The sequence below is a fragment of the Rana temporaria genome, chromosome 3 (genome assembly GCF_905171775.1).
Source record: "Rana temporaria chromosome 3, aRanTem1.1, whole genome shotgun sequence".
Lineage (NCBI taxonomy): Eukaryota > Metazoa > Chordata > Amphibia > Anura > Ranidae > Rana > Rana temporaria.
Window position 1 is genome coordinate 140,224,343 of NC_053491.1, and position 21,974 is coordinate 140,246,316.

The window sequence follows — 21,974 nt, forward strand, 5'->3', positions numbered from 1 at the left end:
ATCCGCTTGCTCAGCGGGGATCACTCCGTTGATACCCGCTGAGCCGGCAGATAACAGGGCAGTCTCTTTCAGATCTCCGCTCTCCCCTGTGGGGGGATCGGATGAACACGGACCGTCTGTCCGTGTTCACCCAATCCGCTCTGCAGACCGATGGAAAAATAGGATTTTCCTCCGTCTGCAGGATTGGAGGATTGTGGACACCGATGAGATCGGGTTCGTCCGCTGACACCCACCGTAAACGGATGGATGAAAAAACTGACATACGTTCCGCATGTGTGAAAGGGGCCTTATACTTGTGCATTTTTCATGCGCTAATGAGCAGTGTATTACAGTATATGCTGGGTGAGACTCCTGCGCTGTATAGGATGTAAGTAAGGGGGAATAGGCCAGAAAGGGAGTGATAGGGTAAGTGAACGTGAAATACTGCAGCAAACACAAAGGAATGTCCTCTCAAGACAAAAAATGATACTGTGAAGATGATGGGAGTGTCTGCGCTGTGGAAACCTGGAATGGGAAAGGGAAGGGAGGGGAAGGTGGACAGACGAGTGTGGACCAGTGTGGTGGTGGGGTGTGCTTAACAGAATGGAAGTGACCTACAGTTGGAAATAGAATGGGTGTGATCTGCCCCAGACTGTGTACATACCAGGAGCAGCACCTGACGGACGGTGGACGAGCGCGGTGTTCGTAGCTACGTGACCGCCTTTAGACTGCCCCATGTGAGTGTTTTACCTATTATTTTTTGTTTTAATAAATTTTACCTTGCTGTATGCTCCACGCAATGTGCCCCCCTCTCTTCTTCCACTTCTGCCTTTCATAACCCATTACGAGCGCACGGCTCGAGTGATACCAAGTGGAGAAACTGACAGCTGGAAGTGGATAAGGATACGAGCGCGGTGCTCGTGGAGATAGGCACACGCTCCCTACACACTCTTGTAAGTTGTGTAAGTGGACAGCCAACCACCTCCTATTTTGAGTATTTTGTCTCCTATTTGCCTATAAGAAAACTTTGCCACAACATCTACACCATTGTTCTTTTATGTATGTACCGCGATTGAGATCAGACAAGCAGATATCCGTCTAACGGCTAGCTGGCACAGTGATACATCTGGGTCTGTATAAGAACAGGGAGGTAAGCTGCTTGATTCACCATCGGTGAAGGGTGCACGCTGTGTGGACTTTACTTGATCACACACTTTTACTCACCTAAGCTTGCTATCTCCTACACTTAAAACACTGTTTTACACATTTTGTCACTTTATATTTGCCCGGTTGTTGGATTGTATTTCAATTTTGTCCACAAGATCTTATATCACATTTTTTTCTAGTTCTGTCAACTTATATTTATAAAATATATTTATTTATTTCTTTTCCGTCTACTCCCCCATCCACCACAGGATTCCTTTTCCAAACGGTGGTCTACTCATTATTTATATTTGTAGACCTCTATGTGTGTTTTTTTCTTCTACACAGTCTGGGGCAGATCACACCCATTATATTTCCAACTGTAGGTCACTTCCATTCTGTTAAGCACACCCCACCACCACACTGGTCCACACTCTTCTGTCCACCTTCCCCTCCCTTCCCTTCCCTTTCCCATTCCAGGTTTCCACAGCGCAGACACTCCCATCATCTTTTCAGTGTATTACAGTAGCTCATTTATTTTGAGCCCCAACATATGAAAAAATTACTCCTGCACCATCATCACTGCAGTTCATTAATATCTGTGTGTCGTGGAGGGTTGAAGGGCAGTTAAATATTTGTTACTCTGTATATGGGTGTGGTAACAAATTGCAAGGCACCTACACCACGTGCTGTGGTGCATGGGTATGAGAAAAAAGCCTTAGTATTAGATTAAAACATAAAAGGCCTTTTTAACACATTTTATAAACTCAGCTTTTTTTTTTTCTTTTAACAGAAGTTAATAAACTCAGCTTTTTAATATACTAATTACTAGTGGCAAGAAATTCCAGAATTCCCTATCAAAGATTCGTAAAGAATAAAATACAAAGTTGGATCAGGATATATTTTGGTTCATTTTAAACGGAGCTTGAACATGACTGAAACCGTTTATATAGACCTAAGATTTTCCAGGTTATTTCCCTGTATTGTTGCAGGACACTAAGGCAGTAAAATGTATCAGTAATATGAACTCTAAAGGACTAAAGAAAAATGTCACCAATTGATGGGCTATTATAATACTACTTTATGTAACAAAACACCTTTTTCACCCAACACTGTAGTAGTCAGTGCAATTTGATCCCTACTGTTAGAAAGCAACTTAATAAGTGGTAGTAAAGACCAATTCAGATGGTAAAACATTAGACTTATAGCATCAGTAGGAACGATTCATTGTAATGGTTCCAAGTACAGAAATTTTCACTCTCCAAATATCTTCTACCCATAAAAGGGATGCACTCTTATAGGGGAGTAACCTCTGGAAGCTAAAGCAGAGGAAGTACACAACGATCAATCAATTGCTACTCTCTATCCAGAACTTGGAAAACAAAACAAAATCTGATGCTTATGAGGCTTATGAATCATCATCATTATATATTAGAGGTACATGAATCAACCTATGGCAAACTGGGAAGACAGAGCAAGCCTTGTACTTTCCAGGTGACTATACTAAGAGCACACCAATATTTCTTAATCCCCAGAAAATTGTATAAGCATTAAACTTTGCAGATAGAGCGATTCGACGCTGAGATATTCAATAGAACCACAATAACCCTTAAAAAGTATAGCTTGCTCTGCAGCTACCCAGTTTGATCATATTGTGTGTCTGGTATGCTTGTACAGATAAGGCTCTCAAGCTTGTATGTTCCTCCACTTGCTGCAGAGTTTTAGATGACTCCCTATTTAAGACGAAGACCCCTTGGCTTTCACTACATTTTGCCAGAAGTCTAAAGCAACACTGACAAAAAAATCTGTTGGAATTTGCAAGTGTAGTCGTACCCCTCATTGTACAAGGCACTGTTTTATCCTATTATTTTTAGCAAACAACTTACTCAATAGACATTCCAGAAAAAGGGAGACCATTCGCTTGACTTGAGAGAGGCCAAAAATTTCAGAAACACGCATGGTTGTAGGGCACAACTTCCCAATTCAAATATTCCATGGCTGATGGCAAATGAAACCAAGCTTATGTGTATTGCTTTACCATTGGCATTGGCTGTATTCTAACCATAGGTTCTTTGAGGCATTAGTGCTATATGGAATTGATATTATTACCTTTACATTTCCCCTGCGTGGACCTTTGGGCAGAGGAGGGATAGGCTCACTGATTTACAGTTCAAAGAAAAAGTATATTCCAAGTTTTAGGAAGAAATGGGTAATTAAAGGAAGGAATGTAAAGCAGCAAAGGAAGAGGCATGATTTTCAATCCTCAATTTCAGCACACCAAAAAGAACAAAAAATAAATAAATAATGACCATATGTAAGATGCTTACAATCTTAAAAAAAATGTGCAAAAATAACCAAGATATGTACAGATTATTTTCATCTTTAGAAATATACAACATAACGCATATAAAAAAAATATAAACATTGCTCTGACTTTCCTAAGTTGCATTACTCAGTCTCAATCATTTCAGCAAAACATAAATTATTATAAAATTAACACTAAACAACAACAAAAAAAAAAAGTCCTTAGTATCCTTAATGTTTTCCCCTGAACAATCTTAGCTCTAATTCATAACTTTTTTTTAATATATTATTAGTTACTGTATGAAGCTGTATCGGAAAAACAAGCCCACCATTATGATGTAAATTAAGCCAACATATTAAGTGCACTTTTAACACTGTTGAGACAGAAAGAGTTCGGTATGAGTGAAATTTGCAAAGCTTTCATACACACAGGTTTGGACAAAGGGTGAAGCAGACTTTGCAGTGGAACAGAAGATAGCAGGTCATCAAAAGTGATCTTGTACAATGCAGTCTTCAAACTCTGGCAGTGTCTTGGCCTCTGCAATTTGGAATTTTCTCATGTAAGGCTCATATTTAAAAAAAAATCAAAAATCAATACATTAAACTATTATACAGGGGCTGGTGGAGTGGGACAAACATACGCAAACTGTGGAAATTATCTCCCCTTCATGTTTCTGATTTTGTTCCTTGCAATTCACAGTCAAAATGGCTTTGGGAGTCTGCAACCCATAACTTAATCTCCTTTTCCCTCGGTGCTGACCTCACAGAAGTCAATGGGGAAATCTACAGAGACTATGGCACAGGGTGAAGGTCTCTAAAGTGTCCTAGCCAACTATTCTTCAGAAATTGATCAGCAACATGGAAGTGAGATAAATGTACAGGTCAAAATCAGCTCTTCCTTACTTCATCAGTCCGTGCCTAACAGTTTAGCCTTGAGGTCTTTAAAAAATAAATAAAAAATCTGTTGCAAATATAAACCAAAAACACCCAAAGTAGAATTCCTTGGTCCAGTAGCCCAATATAAACATATTACATAGGGTAACACTGCAGCAACTTGCTGGATGGCACATTTTTAACTGGAGTTTTACAGCCTAAATAAAACATTGAACCCCTGATTTGGGCAACTCCACTTCATTCTGTGGAAGATAAGGGTTTTTTGTTGCTAAGCCTACAAAGCAATAGTAGGTTATTCATTTGCTAGAGTGGTTTGCAAATGAAGTAAAGAAAAGTTTTTGTTTGATGCAACTTTCAAGTACCGGTAACTACCCCATCAACTATGATGATGCTAACATCAAAATACTTCATAGTGAAGGAGGAAATGTTTGATGTAAAGAGGGCAAAAAAAAGGAATAGGTAGTTCAATAATAGCAATGCAAACAGTGTCCGGAACAGGACCAGATTTTCTAATAAAAGAGATCTCAAATATATGGACAAATAAAGAGTTGCACTTCTACAACAAGTGCACCTAATGTATATCCCTATAGACCGCACCTTCAAAAACTACAAATTGCAACTGTGTCCCTTCTGTCATTATGTGCATTCATTTGCATATTACTACAATCAACGAGATCAGACTGATCGAACTGTATTGGCTGAAGTGTGCAAAAATGATTAAAAAAAATTAAGCAACATGATTTGAGGCTTCTGGCACACCCTCAAATTATGAAGGGAATCGAAAGATATAATCCATTTGCAAAAAAAATGGAAGATTATTCACCAAAATTATAACATCTCTCTAAATGATATATTTAAGGTGTATTTTACAGGTATGCATACAGCAAGTGCTACCAAAGCACAGAGGAACTGAAATCTCATCTCCCAGGTACTTTGTTTCTAGCAGTTACTATGATATAGATCTTTCATTTAAAGGATAAGTTTCCCTTCAACAAAAAAATGATAAATGCACATTTTTTGTAGGTAAAAAAAAAGTGCATTTACAATGTTTTGTTTTAGGAGCCTGGAAAGCACTGCATCTGCGATCAGCAGATCACTGATGCCATGCAGGACTCCTACACACTGTCAGTGTAAGCTGTCTGCCTGTACACTAAATAGGAAGGCAGTTTTCCACTGACTGGAAGAATCAATGACCTACCACAGCACTCAACACGCCATGGTAGTTCTTTGACAACTACAAGCTGATAGCCGCAAAGGCTGACGGTACTTGTAGTTCATCGATTTACAGGAACCTGTAAATCAATGACATGGCCATGTGGACGGAGCCCTACACAGCCCCACACTCTTTGAATTGTGGCAGCAAGTACAGGAAGAAGATCCCTGACTCGCTGCCACAAGGAGGTGGGGATTGGGTGGAGAAATGTCTGATGCTGAAAATGTTACCTGTTACACCCTAAATATGGGCGTAACATGTAACATGTTCAGAAAGGTGAACTTATCCCTTAAGCTGGTCATAAACTGCTAGATAATTTTTTTGTTCTGCCTGCAAGCCAAATGAAAAAACAGATTCCTCCATCTACACTATACAGCAAAGGATAAAGGCTGTTCTCTCGGAAGGTGGCCACCCATGTATTACATTTTGGGCAGTTCATCAGAAACTGGCCGATATCCGCATAGTATTTGGCCAGTTTTTCTTTGTAGACTGGATTAGCAACCAAAATGTTACAACATAAAATACATATCAATTTACTTGATGAAAAATACTTATTAGTCTTCTTAACAGGGGCTCAAGGACCAGGACCAACATTTGGAGTCAGAGGACAATATTTAATAACATGGTGTAAACAGCAGTGACACACTTGTCAGTAAGGACAATAAAATGGATCGGCTTTTACTGCATAATTAGACCAATAAATGCTTCTTTTTGTTTGTTGCAATGAGGAACCACAAGCCATCTCTGCACCATATTACTAAATGGACCTAGAATATGCCAACATGAATTTCCAGTGTCATCACCAGAAGTGGACCTTACTGTCCCCACACTCTTATCCATGTAACCGAGAAGTCCCTCTAATCAGCACACAGCATGATTACACCAACGTACATCTAATCACCTGAAAACAGCAATCTAATTGGGAGATGCTCTGTAAGACAATGCTCTGCTGCCCATGTCCTTCTAATGAAACAGCAAAGTGAAACTTTAATGTGCTGCTCATGAATAGAGGAATGAGTTATATTTTTTAATATGGAAATGTAATATTCCCCCTTTATACTTCATGATGTTATGTTTTTACTTCCAGTAGTTTTTTCTATGAAAAGTTGCAGTTTGATGTCAAGGAAAGGAAGACTTTTAAAATGAAGGAGGTTGTCTTGCCAATTCACTACTTTGCCATTCATAACAATCCCCTGAGCAGAGCAGCTGTCTTCAGTTCATCTCCCATCACAAGAGGCCATTAAACAATACCCAAGGCTCCAACGGGTCTATTCATGGTTGTAATCTACCAGAAAACAGTAACAGATGTAGTTTGGAACAACCTGTGATTTCACCCCAGTGCCATCCATTCCTTGCTGCAGTTCTCTTTCATGTAACATATTATAATGGTGAAATAAAGAGGAGGAAAAACAAAAAAAAGGAGTACAGACATTGCTGCTATGACCGTTTCCTGGTCATAAAGGCTGGGGAAGATGATCCTTCTTGAAGCAAAGGTCTCTAGGCAGAACGGTCTCTTCTCCGAAAACACCCTTGTGACCAAGAAGAATGATTTCTACTTAAAAAGTAATTCACCAACCATAAATGGCAAAGCAAAAACACCCAGTTTGGTTCTGTAAACTTTAGACTAATACGTCTCCATTATGTAGTTGTGAAAGGCGACACACTGCCCCTGCTCGTTGCCAATGAAGAGCTCATGAAGGGCTGCAGATATCTCAATGTACTTGTCTGAATATTTTTCAGCGTCATGGAAGTGTTCGTATTCTGCCAGTGCGGTTCGTCGTCTTCTTAAAGAAAAAAAAAAAAAATCATTATTGCAAGTACGTTATAATAGCACTATTTGTTATTTACATTGGCTCTATTGTTTCATTTATACCATAGTAAAAAAAAAAAAGTCAGGGAAATATTCAGAAAAAATAAAAAAGATCACCTAGCTTTCATATCTTTGACCTGCTTTGTGAATGATGTCCTGCACACTTCGTAATAAAGCAAAGAAAAAATAGCAGAGGACGCTCGGCCACGTTTGCCGTATATACACACACACACACACACACACACACACACACACACACAGGCTGCAACGCAAACATAGTGATAACTTTTTTATTAACTTGCATAGGTCGTTCTAAGTTCACATGTTGGTAGAGTTGCTCTTGCTCTATAGTAACTCTTTTTTTATTTCAATGTATTAATTGCATTTTGAAAAAGTATAAAACGGAAGGTCCATGTAGGAGTTTAAAGCAGAAGACATAGCATATACCAACAGTAGAACATCGTCAACAAGACCAATTGTGCAGGCCTCTGACTAGTACCAAGATATCTGTATTGGTTAGTAACAACCGAGGAGCCCATTCATAGCTGTGTTCTAGTAATGCCGGAGTGTAAGCAGAGAGGATGGTCTCAGGGGCCTGTTTACAATGAAGAGTCTGACTAAAAATGAAAAAAAAAGGAAAGAGGGGAAGAAGAAGAAAGGGCGTGAAGGTATATCCCCCACACAGAAGACTACAGAATGTTTATGGAAAGGGCACCATTGACAAGAGAAATGCACACAGATGGATAATGTTGTTTAAAGAAGGGGAAATCAGCGCTGAAGACAAACCACACAGTGGTCAACTGCGACCACTGACACAAATCCTCAGTGAGTGGACAAATCGATTTGCATGGAGAGGCGAGTCACAATGTGTTAGCTTGATGCACAACTAGACTGTGGTCACAATACCATACAGAAGCAGGTGGAAGACTTAGGATATTGGAAAGTGGGTGCAAAGTGGGTACCTCCGCTGTTGACATCAGATTGGGAGTAGAGAAGGGTGGAAGTCTGCTCTGCTGAAAGCATTTGAAGCCAATAAAATACACAATTTAAAAAATAAATACAAAATCCTTGTCAATTTAGTAACCGAGGATGAAACGTGGACATATATTTATGATCCGGAAACAAACAAATCAGTCCATGGAATAGTGTCACACCTCCTTCCCCAATGCCGAAGACATTCAAGAGCCAGCGATCAGCACTAAAAAGTCACGGTGTCCGTTTTTGGGATGAACATGGCCGTACTGTGAGCAGCAAACAGTACATTGAGGCCCCTAAGAAGCTTAGAAAAGCCTATAGGAGGAAGTTACTGTAAAATAATCTAAAAACGATCCACATTCATCATGACAATATGTGACCAAACACATCTTTGGCAAAAAAATCAGGCGATAGCCAAATCCAGCTAGTCAGTAGTCCACCATACAGCCAAGATTTAGTGCCCTCTGACTTCCACTTGTTTGGTCCAATGAAGGACAGTCTTTGGGGATAAAAATTTGATGATAGAGATGAGGTGAAGTGGAGGCGAAGAACAGTGCACACAAGAATTTTTCCAAAGAGGATTCGAGAGTTGGGTTCATGATGGCGCAAATGCACAATTTATGATGGAGACTATGTTGAGTAGTACCTTTGTATAGAGGAAGAGTTCCACCATCAGCAAATGAAATTTGAACGACCTAATAATAATGTTATGCCCACTTTTTCCATTACTTTTGGTACAGCCCTCATACATACTGTAAAGAAACTGCAAGAAATTGGAAGGTTCAAAGAGCACAAATCTATTGCAATCAGATTTCAGTTTACTCAGTCATGGAGAAATTCCAATGGATTGCTATAGGTTAACCACTTCAGCCCTGAGCCTCGTTTTGAGATTTGGTGTTTACAAGTTAAAAACTTTTTTTTTTTTGCTAGAAAATTACTTAGAACGGCGGTCGTTGCAATACTTTGTCACACCGTATTTGTGCAGCAGTCTTACAACCAATACACTTTTTGAATGAAAAAATAAGACAACAGTAAAGTTAGCCCAATTTTTTTTAGATTGTTAAAGATAATGTTACGCTGAGTAAATTGATACCCAACATGTCACGCTTTAAAATTGCGCCTTCTCGTGTAATGGTGACAAACATTTACCCTTAAAAGTCTCCATAGACGATGTTTAAAAAAATTCTACAGTTTGCATGTTTTGAATTACAGAGGAGGTCTAGTGCTAGAATTATTGTTCTCGTGCCAACGATCGTGGTGATACTTCACATGTGTGGTTTAAACACAGTTTTCATATGGGGGCCCTGCCCACATATGCGTTCGCTTCTGCACGCAAGCTCGGCGGGACAGGGGGCGTTTACATTTTTTTTCTAATTTATTTAGTCTTTTATTAGAAAAGGAAACTGGGGTTATGGTAGCTAGCTGCTGCCACAACGATATCCCTCTTCAGAGTGCTCACGTATATCGACAGCAGGCAGTCTAAGTGGTTAATACACTTTGCACATTGCTCCTTGTCTTATTAGCATGTGAAAAAATCTTAAAAATTCTGATACAGGGGCTACACTACTGTCCATTCTATACCAGAGCATTAAATAAATGGTAGGTTACAGGCAGACCAATGTTTTTATAAATAAATTGACAGCTGGCTGCTCTCAAAGCTGACATTTTAATTATGTTTGGTTGAGAAGTTGAATCACATAGTGGGTTAAATATCTAGAGCATGTTAGTGGCAATACATCCCCAATGGCACACCGAGAAACCATACCACTAGAATAACTAAAAGATTTAAGAAGCTGTGGGGTGACTCAACCCACTGCCACCCACATCAAAACCAAACTATTTCAGTTCTTTTAACCACTTAAGAACCCCTTCACGCCGATATACGTCGGCAGAATGGCACGGCTAGGCACAGGCACGTACCTGTACGTCGCCTTTAAGAGCCCAGCCGTGGGTCACGAGCACGCCTGGTCCTGTTCTCTGTGACCGCGGGACTCGATCGCCGCTGGTGTCCCGCGATCGGGTCACAGAGAGGAAGGTGAGTGTCAAACCTTCCTCGTTCTTCCTAGTGTGGCTGTCAGTGATTGTCTGTTTCCTGTATAAGGGAACGCCGATCAGTGACGTCACACGCACAGCCACGCCTCCCCACAGTAAGAACACTCCCTCAAAACACACTTAACACCTACAGCGCCCCTCCTGGTTAATACCCTTCATTTCCAGTGTCATTTTCACAGTACCAGTGCATTTTTATAGCACTTTTCGCTGTGAAAATTACAAGGGTCCCAAAATAGTGTCAAAAGTGTCCGGCATAATGTCGCAGTCATGAAAAAAATAAAAAATAAAAATCACTGGTCGCCTGCCATTACTAGTAAAAAAAAAAAATATATATAAAAATGCCATAAAACTATCCCCTATTTTGTAAAACGGTATAACTTTTGCGCAAACGCTTATTGCGATTTTTTTTGCCAAAAATAAGTAGGATACGTATAGGTCTAAACTGAGGGAAACATTTTTTTAGATATTTTTTGGGGATATTTATTATAGCAAAAAGTAAAAAATATTGATTTTTTTTCAAAATTGTCTTTTTTTTTTTAAACAAAAATAGAAACACATACTGACACATGTGCCGCTGTCACATGAGATTAAAAAAAGTATCGGTATTCGGTATCGGCGAGTACTTGAAAAACAGTATCGGTACTTGTACTCGGTCTTAAAAAAGTGGTATCGGGACAACCCTATCAAATACCACCAAAAGAAAGCTCTATTTGTGGGAAAAAAAGGACACCAATTTTGTTTGGGAGCCACGTCACACGAACGCGCAATTGTCAGTTAAAGGGACGCAGTGCCGAATCGCAAAAAGGGGCAAGGTCCTTAATCTGCATAATGGTCCGGGTCTTAAGTGGTTAAAGAAAACTTTTACATTCTTTCCAACCTCACAAATAACTTTAACATAATGGAAATATGACAAAACTGTGTTCCTTCTTGTCACTAGATACACAAAAGATACACAAAAAATGCCATAAAAAATATTTAGAATACTTGTTCTGCACACGCAGAAATAACATCAACTGAATGTCTACATAATATCTATATAATATCTTTAGTAATGTTTACTGCTTGTGTGATGGATCCAGGGAGATAATGCTAATGTTTTTATAGCAGTTCTTCAGAAAATACTGTGTAACACAATCTAGACTAGTAATTGAAATATTATAAAATATGATCTTTTCACATGAAATTTAGTCACAAACTGATCACAGTTGGATAAAATACAGGAAAATTGTATCCTAAGGCCCAGATTCTCAAAGACTTACGACGGCTTATCTCCAGATACGCCGTTGTAAGTCCGAATGTGCGCCATTGTATCTATGCGCCGGATTCATTGAATCAGTTACGCATAAATTCGGCCAAAATATGAGCGGCGCAAGTCTCCTACGCCGTCGTATCTTGGGTGCATATTTACGCTGGCCGCTAGGTGGCGCTTCCGTTGATTTCCGTGTCGAATATGTAAATGAGCAAGATACGCTGATTCACGAACGTACGTACGCACGTCGCAATTAGTTACGCTGTTTACGCAAGACATACGCCGGCGTAAAGATAAAGCTGCTCTCTAGGTGGCGCAGCCCATGCAAGGTATGGACGTCGGAACAAGCGTATCTTTTTACGTCGTTTACATAAGTCGTACGTGAATGGGGCTGTGCGTAGGTTACATTCACGTCACAGGCATTGAGCCGGGGTATCTTAGGGCGTAAATTCGACGTGATACTGAGCATGCGCGCGCATGCGCCGTTCGTTCGGCCATGCATCTACTTGCTTAATTTAAATACAACACGCCCACGACCTGCCTACTTTGAAATACGTGCGCTTATGCCGGCCCATTCACGCTACGCTGCCGTAACTTAGGACGCAAGTGCTTTGTGAATACTGCACTTGCCTCTCTAAGTTGCGTAGCGTAAATAAGATACGCTACGCCCGCACAAAGTTACGCCGCCCTAAGTGAATCTGGGCCTAAATATTTAAATACAAATAGCCAATCAGGTAGATACTTACTTGTTTGTTGTGTGCAGTATTTGATGTACTTGAAGTAGTAGACTGTGACAAAGCTACGCTGCTACTTTTCCCCATCTGGTAAGAGACAAGGAAATTTAGTGCATTCTAGAAATCTGACTAAACTTCTATCAACACAGGGTGGTATGAACAGGAAGCTTCCAGCCATGTTGGCGCAGCATGACACCCCACCCCCCCCTCTACGATTGTCCACGGCGATAAAAACAAATTGGGGATCCGTGGTGAGTTTAGGTCCTTTTATAGCAGTCTCTATACCTCTTTATTGCCACCAAATTACGACCCTGTGACTATGTACCCTCTCTTGGACATGGTTGCTCTGGGTCAGTTTTCAGAGGGAATTTCTAGTAGGACCTATTACTTCAGAGGAAGTCCTTTTAAATCATTAATGTCTTCCCATGCTGGGGGGCCCCAGATGGCCTCCCAATTGAAATTTACAAAGCCCATTGTGCACAGTTGGCTCCTCGGTTAGCTACCTTGTACACAGGTTGTCTGATGAACGACACACTCCCCTCCTCCATGAGCAAGACTCATTTTATTATGATCCATAAAAGTCAGAAAGACCCAGCCCTCTGTGCCTCCTACAAGCCAATAGCTTTATTAAACCTGGACATCAAAATTCTTACTAAGCTTTTAACGAATAGATTAAATAGCATTCTCCATATGGTTATAGACTCAGACCAAACAGGATTTATATCCGGTAAATCCACAGATATAAATATCCATAGCCTCTTCACTTATATCTATGCCCCTCACTCCAACTGAGGTACATGGGTAATTGCATCCCTAGACAAAGAAAAAGTGCTTGACACCGTGGAATGGGAGTACTTGTGGGAAGTCATGAGACGTATGGAATTCCCGCTTATTTTCATTCAATGGTTGCGTACCTTATACAAGAACCCTCCGCATCAATGAAATTGGGAGGTCGCCTATCATGTTCTTTTTCACTCCATATGGGCAAGCGGCAGGGCTGACCCCTTGCCCCGGCTCTATTCACCATTGAATGGCGAAGGCCCTCCGCAGCTCCCTGGAAATAAAAGGCTTTTGCATTGGCTGGCTGGAGGAGAGGATGGCCCTGTATGCCAAAAATCTGCTCTTTTTTCTTAATGACCCAGGTCCTTCTCTGCAGGGTGCTCTCAACATTGATACCTTCTCGGAGGTCACGGGCCTCCGGGTGAACTGGATGAAATCTCAACTTTTTTAAGTTGACCTGAGGCCAGAGTGAGTGCCCCGCCTGATATCCCTCTGCAATGGGTAGACACATTTAAGTATCTGGCTATAGCGATTTCTAGATCGGTTAAGGATTATATGCAATAAAACCCGTTACCAATGCTTGCTGTTAAGGCGAGACTTAAGGCAGGGGAGAATTTTCCACTTTTAATTACTTGGCCCATTTAAACCTTGTAAAGAGGAAAATCTTACCTTAATTTACTTACTTAACCCCTTAATGGCTACCAAAAACTTTTTTCCCCAACCCTTAATCAGATATTGGTCTGGTTTCTGTGGGGCCCTCGTCCTGACGGGTACAGATTGTCTACCTTAATGAGACCTTCCTCACGGGGGGGGGGGGGGTTTGCCATGCCAGATTATTTTCTAGCCTCACAACTAGTTACTGCCCACTGGTGGTTATGCCCAGATACCTCCAACACTAAGACAGTTCTGAAGGAAGCTCTTTGATTGCTACTAAGGAAAACAAGTGTATAGGTGCTGTAACCTTCCCACATAAAAGCTCAGCCCGGTGGTCAGACCTTGAGGCTGCTGACACCTCCAACATACCAGAATAAGGAAAGGGATGGCCGGCTCTAAGAATGAGATCCAAAATGTCTTTACTAAATACATGTACAGAGCTGTAAAACATCCTATGCGTTTCGGACGTTAGTCCTTAGTCATGGCTACTTTATCGTGGACATAAGGCCCCTTACCCGCTAATGCCTTCTAGGCTCACCACCATTAAGGCTTGGAGGTCGGGCTTGAGCCTTGAATGCGACTACTCCAGGCAATACTCAGCGAACACCACCTTATGGATTAATCCCACCCCAACTCATTTCTACTCTCTCCCAGATCGCCAGGTCTGGACCAAACTCTATATAAAAGCATTGTAGCACATAGTGGATCAGGCAAAACTGCTTCCACTTCCTACTATTTGTACAAAATATAATGTCCCTTCCTCCTACTACTTTAGATATTGGCAATTATCCCACGCCTTTAGTAGCCAGTTTCCTGAACCCTCGTTGCTCCCCCTCCATGTCAACTCTCAAGGAGACTGCTCATCAAAACCTATGTGGGTTCTCTACTATAATTTTTTTTATGTTACACTCACTGAATTGTCAGTTCTATGTCATAAATGGCTGGGGGATATACCAGAGCTTGACGGGGACGACAATATCTGTCGGTCGGATATCTGGGATTTCCCTTTTAGACAACTTGTCACCCTTAGGCCTCGTACAGACCATCGGACATGTCCGCTCGTAGATTTCAGTCTGATGGCTGTACACACCATCAAACCGAAATCCGCGCGGACAGAGAACGCGGTGACGTGGCCGCGACGATAACGCAGCGACGTGCGCGACCCTGGAAGGTCAATGCTTCCACGCATGCGTCGAAGCGAGGGCTTTCGGCCGAGCGGACATGTCCGGTAAGTCGTACAGACGACCGAACATGTCCGACGGACAGGCTTCCAGCGGACATGTTTCTTAGCATGCTAAGAAACATTTGTCCGCTGGAAACCTGTCCGATCCGCCGGACATTTGTCCGGTCGGCCGTACACACGACCGAACATGTCTGCTGAAACTGGTCCGCGGACCAGTTTCAGCAGACATGTTCGGTCGTGTGTACGAGGCCTTAGAGATTGCCTCATCCAATTTACAATAGCCCACCAAGCTCATTATACACCACACAGGGTGCACAAAATGGTCCAAAACGCACTACCAGACTGCTGGAGATATTCTCATCCTATGGGAGATTACACAAAGGGTTTTCGTCAAGACTTTTCCCCCTCTATTCGAGTCTGCTTGTTTGGCCTGGTTGAGGAGCTGGCCCCTACAGTGGCAGAATGGACACTGTTGGGACTACTGTTATTATATGCTAGGTAGGCAATAACTTTGGCCAGAGAGGCCCTTCAGGACTATATTATCTGATTGTAATATACTTTAAAGTTTTGGGGTGAGCCATCTGCACACAATTTTACAGTGGTTCTTTTTACCTTCATTGTTATTGGCGACCATACGGGACTCCGGTGGTCTACCCTGTTGCCCCTGCGTGGGTGATGCTTGTATTATTGAAATCCCAATAAAAAGAAAAAAAAAAAAGTTCTATCATCACAGTGCAGCGTTCTAACCATTGTAAAATAAACTTGTGTTTTCTTTGGCTTCACCAAAACTTTTAGTTGTGTAGATGCCAATTCATATATAAAAGTTTTTCAGGCAATGCTGCATGCTGCTCTTGCAAAAATGGTAAGAGATAGCCTGGCCGTTGCACACCTCACCCGGCCCGAGTGGTTAGCCGGTGAAAGCAGGTAAAAGCAGCCTCAGCATGATTCATTCAGACCACAACTCCAACATGTTTCACCCCACCCTAGAGATCTCCATGATTAAGTTCCAAGGGCAGGGCAAAACATGTTGAACTTGTGGTCTGGATGAATCGAGCCGAGGCTGCTTTACTTGCTTTCACCTACTAAGCACTCGGGCCAGGTGAGGTGTGCGGTGGCCAGGCCATCTCTTCCCATTTTTGCAGCATGCTTTGGGTCTAGGTGGACCTTTCCTTAGCCTGCTCCCTCACTAGCCAGCGGCATCCAACACATCCGACCTTGACAACCTTAGTGGGGACCCTTAAGCATTTGCTATGCTGCTCTTGTTGCAGAAAAATTTGACTCTTTAGGTTGTAAAGGACATCGGACCTTGCTGTTCCCTATTTGTTTTAAAAATACATCAAAATATCACTTGCCTTAGAATAGCCTCTCTCAACCGGGGTTCCTCCTGAAGTTGTAAGGGGTTCCTTGGGCAGTGGAAAATTGATCTCCCACCTACAATGACCACCAAAGTAAGGGGTTTCTTCTACATGGCCACTACTGTTAGGGGACACCACCACTATTGTTAGGGGACATCACAATTTTTACTATCAGCATTTTTTCTGTTATTCATTGCATTTCATGATCCTTATTGAAAATAATGTTGTCATATACAGCAGTCAATAAAATGTTCTGCAAATACTCACGGTACTCCACCTTCTCCTTTTTATTTAAAACGTTCTACAATTTTTAAAGCAAACGTAACCTTGACCTGCAAGTATAAATCATATTTATCGGCTTCCTCAAAAAAAAAAAATTGGGGAATTTTTTTGTAATGGTTCCTCCAGGATAAAAAAGGTTGAGAAGGCCGCCTTAGAAAATATCACTGAAATATAATTATCTCCTAAATCTTGTAGATTTTCTGCTGCTGGGAACTAACTTTTCCAGCTGTTTCTCTTGAACTGGCCACACAGGAGATATTCTGATTATGTGTTTGAAAACCTAGAGACTACCAAATAATCCTGTTCCTATGACATCTATTTCAGCCCTGTCAACAGACAGAAAAACGACTTCAATAGTCTCAATAGGTAATGAATACTTTCAGATGGCACGCTCAGCCTAAAACAAGCAAAACTGTCCATTTCCAATATCCAACATGTTACTGAAATGTCACCTTATCTAGTCACATCAACAGGACACATGTAAATTAGAGAACACCAATGTGGAATGTTCAAAACACAAACAAGAAAATTGTATTTAACCACTTCCATACAGGGCTGTTATACACACACACATCCATACCGGGCCTATTCTGGCACTTCTCTCCTACATGTACAAATCATATTTTTTTTGCTAGAAAATTACGCAGAACCCCCAAACATTATATATGTTTTTTTAGCAGACACCCTAGGGAATAAAACGACGGTCATTCAAACGTTTCATCTTGCACGGTATTTGCGCAATAATTTTTCAAACGCCTTTTTTTTGGAAAAAAATTGTTTCATGAATTAAAAAAATAACAAAACAGTAAAGTTAGCCCAATTTTTTTTAAAATGGAATGGCGCCAAACTTTGGTACTTAAAAATCTCCATAGGCAACGCTTTGAAATTTTTTACAGGTTACCAGTTTAGATTTACAGAGGAGATCTAGTGCTAGAATTGTTGCTGGCACTCTAACGCATGCGGCGATACCTCACATATGTGGTTTAAACTGCGTTTACATATGTCGGCGGGACTTGCGCGTGCCTTCGCTTCTGCGAGTGAGCTACTGGGGACAGGGGCGTTAAATTTTTTTTTTTTATTTATTTATTTTTTTACATATTTATTTATTTTTTTAGACTTTTTTATTTTATTATCACTTTTATTCCTATTACAAGGAATGTAAACATCCCCTGTAATAGGAATGTGTGTGACAGGTACTCTTTATGGAGAGATGCGGGGTCAATAAGACCCCACATCTCTCCTCCAGGCTGGAAAGCATGAAATCGGTGAAAAAAAATTCACAGATCTCATGCTTACTGTTGCTTAGCAGCCGCAATTGCGGCTTTGTTTACTTACGGGGACCCGGGCGTGACGTCATCACATCGCGCCCGGGTCCTCGGAGGGTCATAGAGATGACCGGTGACCATCTGGTCACCAGTCATCTCTATGCTTCCTGCCAGCGCCGGACGATTCGTTCTCCGGGCCCCCGATGGCACGGGAGAGCCCGGAGAAGCACCGGATGGCGGCGGGAGGGGGGGATGTCCCCTCCCGCCGCCTGTAAGAACGATCTAGCGGCGGAATCGCCGTTATGATCGTTCTTATGTTGTGCAGAATCGCCGGCACAAGAGAAGGATATCTGAATGATGCCTCTAGCTGCAGGCATCATTCACATATCCCCCCACAAAGCCCAGGACGTCATATGACGTCCACCCGGATCGTTAGAGGTCCTTTGTGGACGTCATTTTACAATGGGCTGGTATGGATGTGGTTAATTACAGTTACATGGGAATATTCCATGGATGAAATATATACCGTATATTTTGTTTACATGCATCTAGGCCAACCTTTCCCCCTGAGCTCCCATCTGTGTTTGTTAGGGGTGCCGTAGCCTCCTGGTTGGGAAAGGCTGTCAAGTTTGAGCTACCACTGCTCCCCTGAACTGTACATCGGCTAAGCGGGAACTCGATAAGGACAGTAGGCGCAGAGCAATGGAAAGGGGGAGTCCTGTTTCTGAGTTATTAGCTGCTTGAGACGGAGCATGCTGTACTGAACAATGCAGAACGGGGGCAGATATAGTACTGCAGCTTTTGAAACAGATATATATGTGTGTATATATTATATTATATTATATTATATATAGGGTTGTCCCGATACCATTTTTTTAAGACCGAGTATAAGTACCGATTTTTTCAAGTAATCGCCGATTACCGATACTTTTTTTTTAATCTCATGAGACAGTGTACAATTTTTTTTTTGTTTTTTTCTTACAATGTTTTAAGGGGGTGTGGACTGTCGGTGTGTTTTTTATTTTTATTATTTTTCACAATAATTTTTTTTTATTATTTGATGCAATTCTTTTTTCTTTTATCAGCCCTGGTGGCCCTTAACAGACCCCTGACATCTCCCCTTTGAGACAGAGAAAGGCACTAAGGACACAGATTCCCCAGTCCCTTTCTCAGCAGCCTCAGCTGCGCTAAAAAAGAATGGAGAGAAGACAGGGGCTCCTCTCCATTTATAAACTGAAGCATTGTAAACACAGTTAACGATGTTTCAGTTGTGTGAATGGACAGAGTCAGTGATCACTGACTCTGTACATTCGGAAAAGGTAGGAGCCAGGTTTACCGGCTCCTACCTCCGCTCTCCATCCTGACAGATCGAGGGGAACAGCAGCACGGTGGGGGAGAAGAAAGGGGGACACGTAGCAGAAAAGAGGGGGACACGAATCAGCATGGAGGGGGACAGCAGCAGAACAGAGGGGGACTGGAGGATGCAGGGACAATCAGCGGTGATCGTGTGTGGGAGTTACATGCACCGATCACTGCCGATTTCGCTAAAGCAGCTGAAAGCCGGGGGAGGGGGGGGGGGGGGGGCGGAGAAACGGACCGGCTGTCAGACTTTGAAACCTATACAGGGTGATCAGTTCTTGAAACTCTCCCACCGCACTGATCACCCTGACTGCCCAGGTATCGGGTGAAGCATCGGAGCATTTGCCCCGAGTACAAGTACTCGGGCAAATGCTTGGTATCGTTACCGATATTAGTATCGGGACAACCCTAATATATATATATATATATATATATATATATATATATATATATATATATATATATATATATATATATATATATATATATATATATATATATATATATATATACAGGGAGTGCAGAATTATTAGGCAAATGAGTATTTTGACCACATCATCCTCTTTATGCATGTTGTCTTACTCCAAGCTGTATAGGCTCGAAAGCCTACTACCAATTAAGCATATTAGGTGATGTGCATCTCTGTAATGAGAAGGGGTGTGGTCTAATGACATCAACACCCTATATCAGATGTGCATAATTATTAGGCAACTTCCTTTCCTTTGGCAAAATGGGTCAAACGAAGGACTTGACAGGCTCAGAAAAGTCAAAAATAGTGAGATATCTTGCAGAGGGATGCAGCACTCTTAAAATTGCAAAGCTTCTGAAGCGTGATCATCGAACAATCAAGCGTTTCATTCAAAATAGTCAACAGGGTCGCAAGAAGCGTGTGGAAAAACCAAGGCGCAAAATAACTGCCCATGAACTGAGAAAAGTCAAGCGTGCAGCTGCCAAGATGCCACTTGCCACCAGTTTGGCCATATTTCAGAGCTGCAACATCACTGGAGTGCCCAAAAGCACAAGGTGTGCAATACTCAGAGACATGGCCAAGGTAAGAAAGGCTGAAAGACGACCACCACTGAACAAGACACACAAGCTGTAACGTCAAGACTGGGCCAAGAAATATCTCAAGACTGATTATTCTAAGGTTTTATGGACTGATGAAATGAGAGTAAGTCTTGATGGGCCAGATGGATGGGCCCGTGGCTGGATTGGTAAAGGGCAGAGAGCTCCAGTCCGACTCAGACGCCAGCAAGGTGGAGGTGGAGTACTGGTTTGGGCTGGTATCATCAAAGATGAGCTTGTGGGGCCTTTTCGGGTTGAGGATGGAGTCAAGCTCAACTCCCAGTCCTATTGCCAGTTTCTGGAAGACACCTTCTTCAAGCAGTGGTACTGGAAGAAGTCTGCATCCTTCAAGAAAAACATGATTTTCATGCAGGACAATGCTCCATCACACGCGTCCAAGTACTCCACAGCGTGGCTGGCAAGAAAAGGTATAAAAGAAGAAAAACTAATGACATGGCCTCCTTGTTCACCTGATCTGAACCTCATTGAGAACCTGTGGTCCATCATCAAATGTGAGATTTACAAGGAGGGAAAACAGTACACCTCTCTGAACAGTGTCTGGGAGGCTGTGGTTGCTGCTGCACGAAATGTTGACGGTGAACAGATCAAAATACTGACAGAATCCATGGATGGCAGGCTTTTGAGTGTCCTTGCAAAGAAAGGTGGCTATATTGGTCACTGATTTGTTTTTGTTTTATTTTTGAATGTCAGAAATGTATATGTGTGAATGTTGAGATGTTATATTGGTTTCACTGGTAAAAATAAATAATTGAAATGGGTATATATTTTTTTTTTGTTAAGTTGCCTAATAATTATGCACAGTAATAGTCACCTGTACACACAGATATCCCTCTAAAATAGCTAAAACTAAAAACAAACTAAAAACTACTTCCAAAAATATTCAGCTTTGATATTAATGAGTTTTTTGGGTTCATTGAGAACATGGTTGTTGTTCAATAATAAAATGAATCCTCAAAAATACAACTTGCCTAATAATTCTGCACTCCCTGTATATATATATATATATATATATATTATATATATATACACACACACACACACACACACACACACACACACACACACACACACATACATACACTCACAGTGGATATAAAAAAGTCTAAACACTCCTGTCAGGTTTCTGTGATGTAAAAAAAAATGAGACGAAGATAAATAAATTCAGAACTTTTTCCACCTTTATTGTGACCTATAAACTGTACAACTCAATTGAAAAACAAACTCAAATCTTTTAGGAGGGGAGAAGAGAAAATAAACTAAAATAATGTGGTTACATAAAGGCGGCCATGCACGGTTTGAATTTCGTAAGAATTTTGCACCGTTAGTGGGATGCTGCAACAGCCGATTTTCGTGCGGCAAAAAAATTTGAGGAATCCGGAAATTTTTAGAAAAACAAACGATTTTCCCATCAATGATGGGAGAATCGTGAAAAAAAAAAATGCGCATGTGCAAGAAAATAATATTCCCGAAGAGAAAGGAATATTCCCGGAGAGAAAAGAAAATTCCCGGCAACATGAAGGTTTGGTCGGCCGAATTTCGAAAAATCAATGGTGGCATCATCGGATCACAAAAAAAAAAACTTTCTGATTTTGAAAAGAAAATTTGTTCGAAATTCAACGAAGTATGGCCTGCTTAAGTGTGCACACCCACCTATAAT

At 41.4% G+C, this 21,974-nt stretch overlaps 1 protein-coding gene across 2 annotated transcripts in view; it reads right to left on the reverse strand.

The window, feature by feature from the left end:
• Positions 1-1,900: 1,900 nt before the first annotated feature.
• Positions 1,901-21,974, reverse strand: part of ATXN7L1 (ataxin 7 like 1) — a 174,181-nt gene continuing 154,107 nt past the window's right edge. The window contains exons 11-12 of one of the 2 annotated variants that reach the window (XM_040343523.1): positions 12,366-12,440; positions 1,901-7,314 (exon numbers count right to left, since the gene is read on the reverse strand). In XM_040343523.1, coding sequence (XP_040199457.1) covers positions 7,276-7,314; positions 12,366-12,440 — 114 coding nt within the window. In that variant the 3' untranslated portion in view covers positions 1,901-7,275. Of the gene's footprint in view, positions 7,318-12,365; positions 12,441-21,974 lie in introns of both variants that reach the window. The other variant, XM_040343522.1, reaches the window with a different exon arrangement.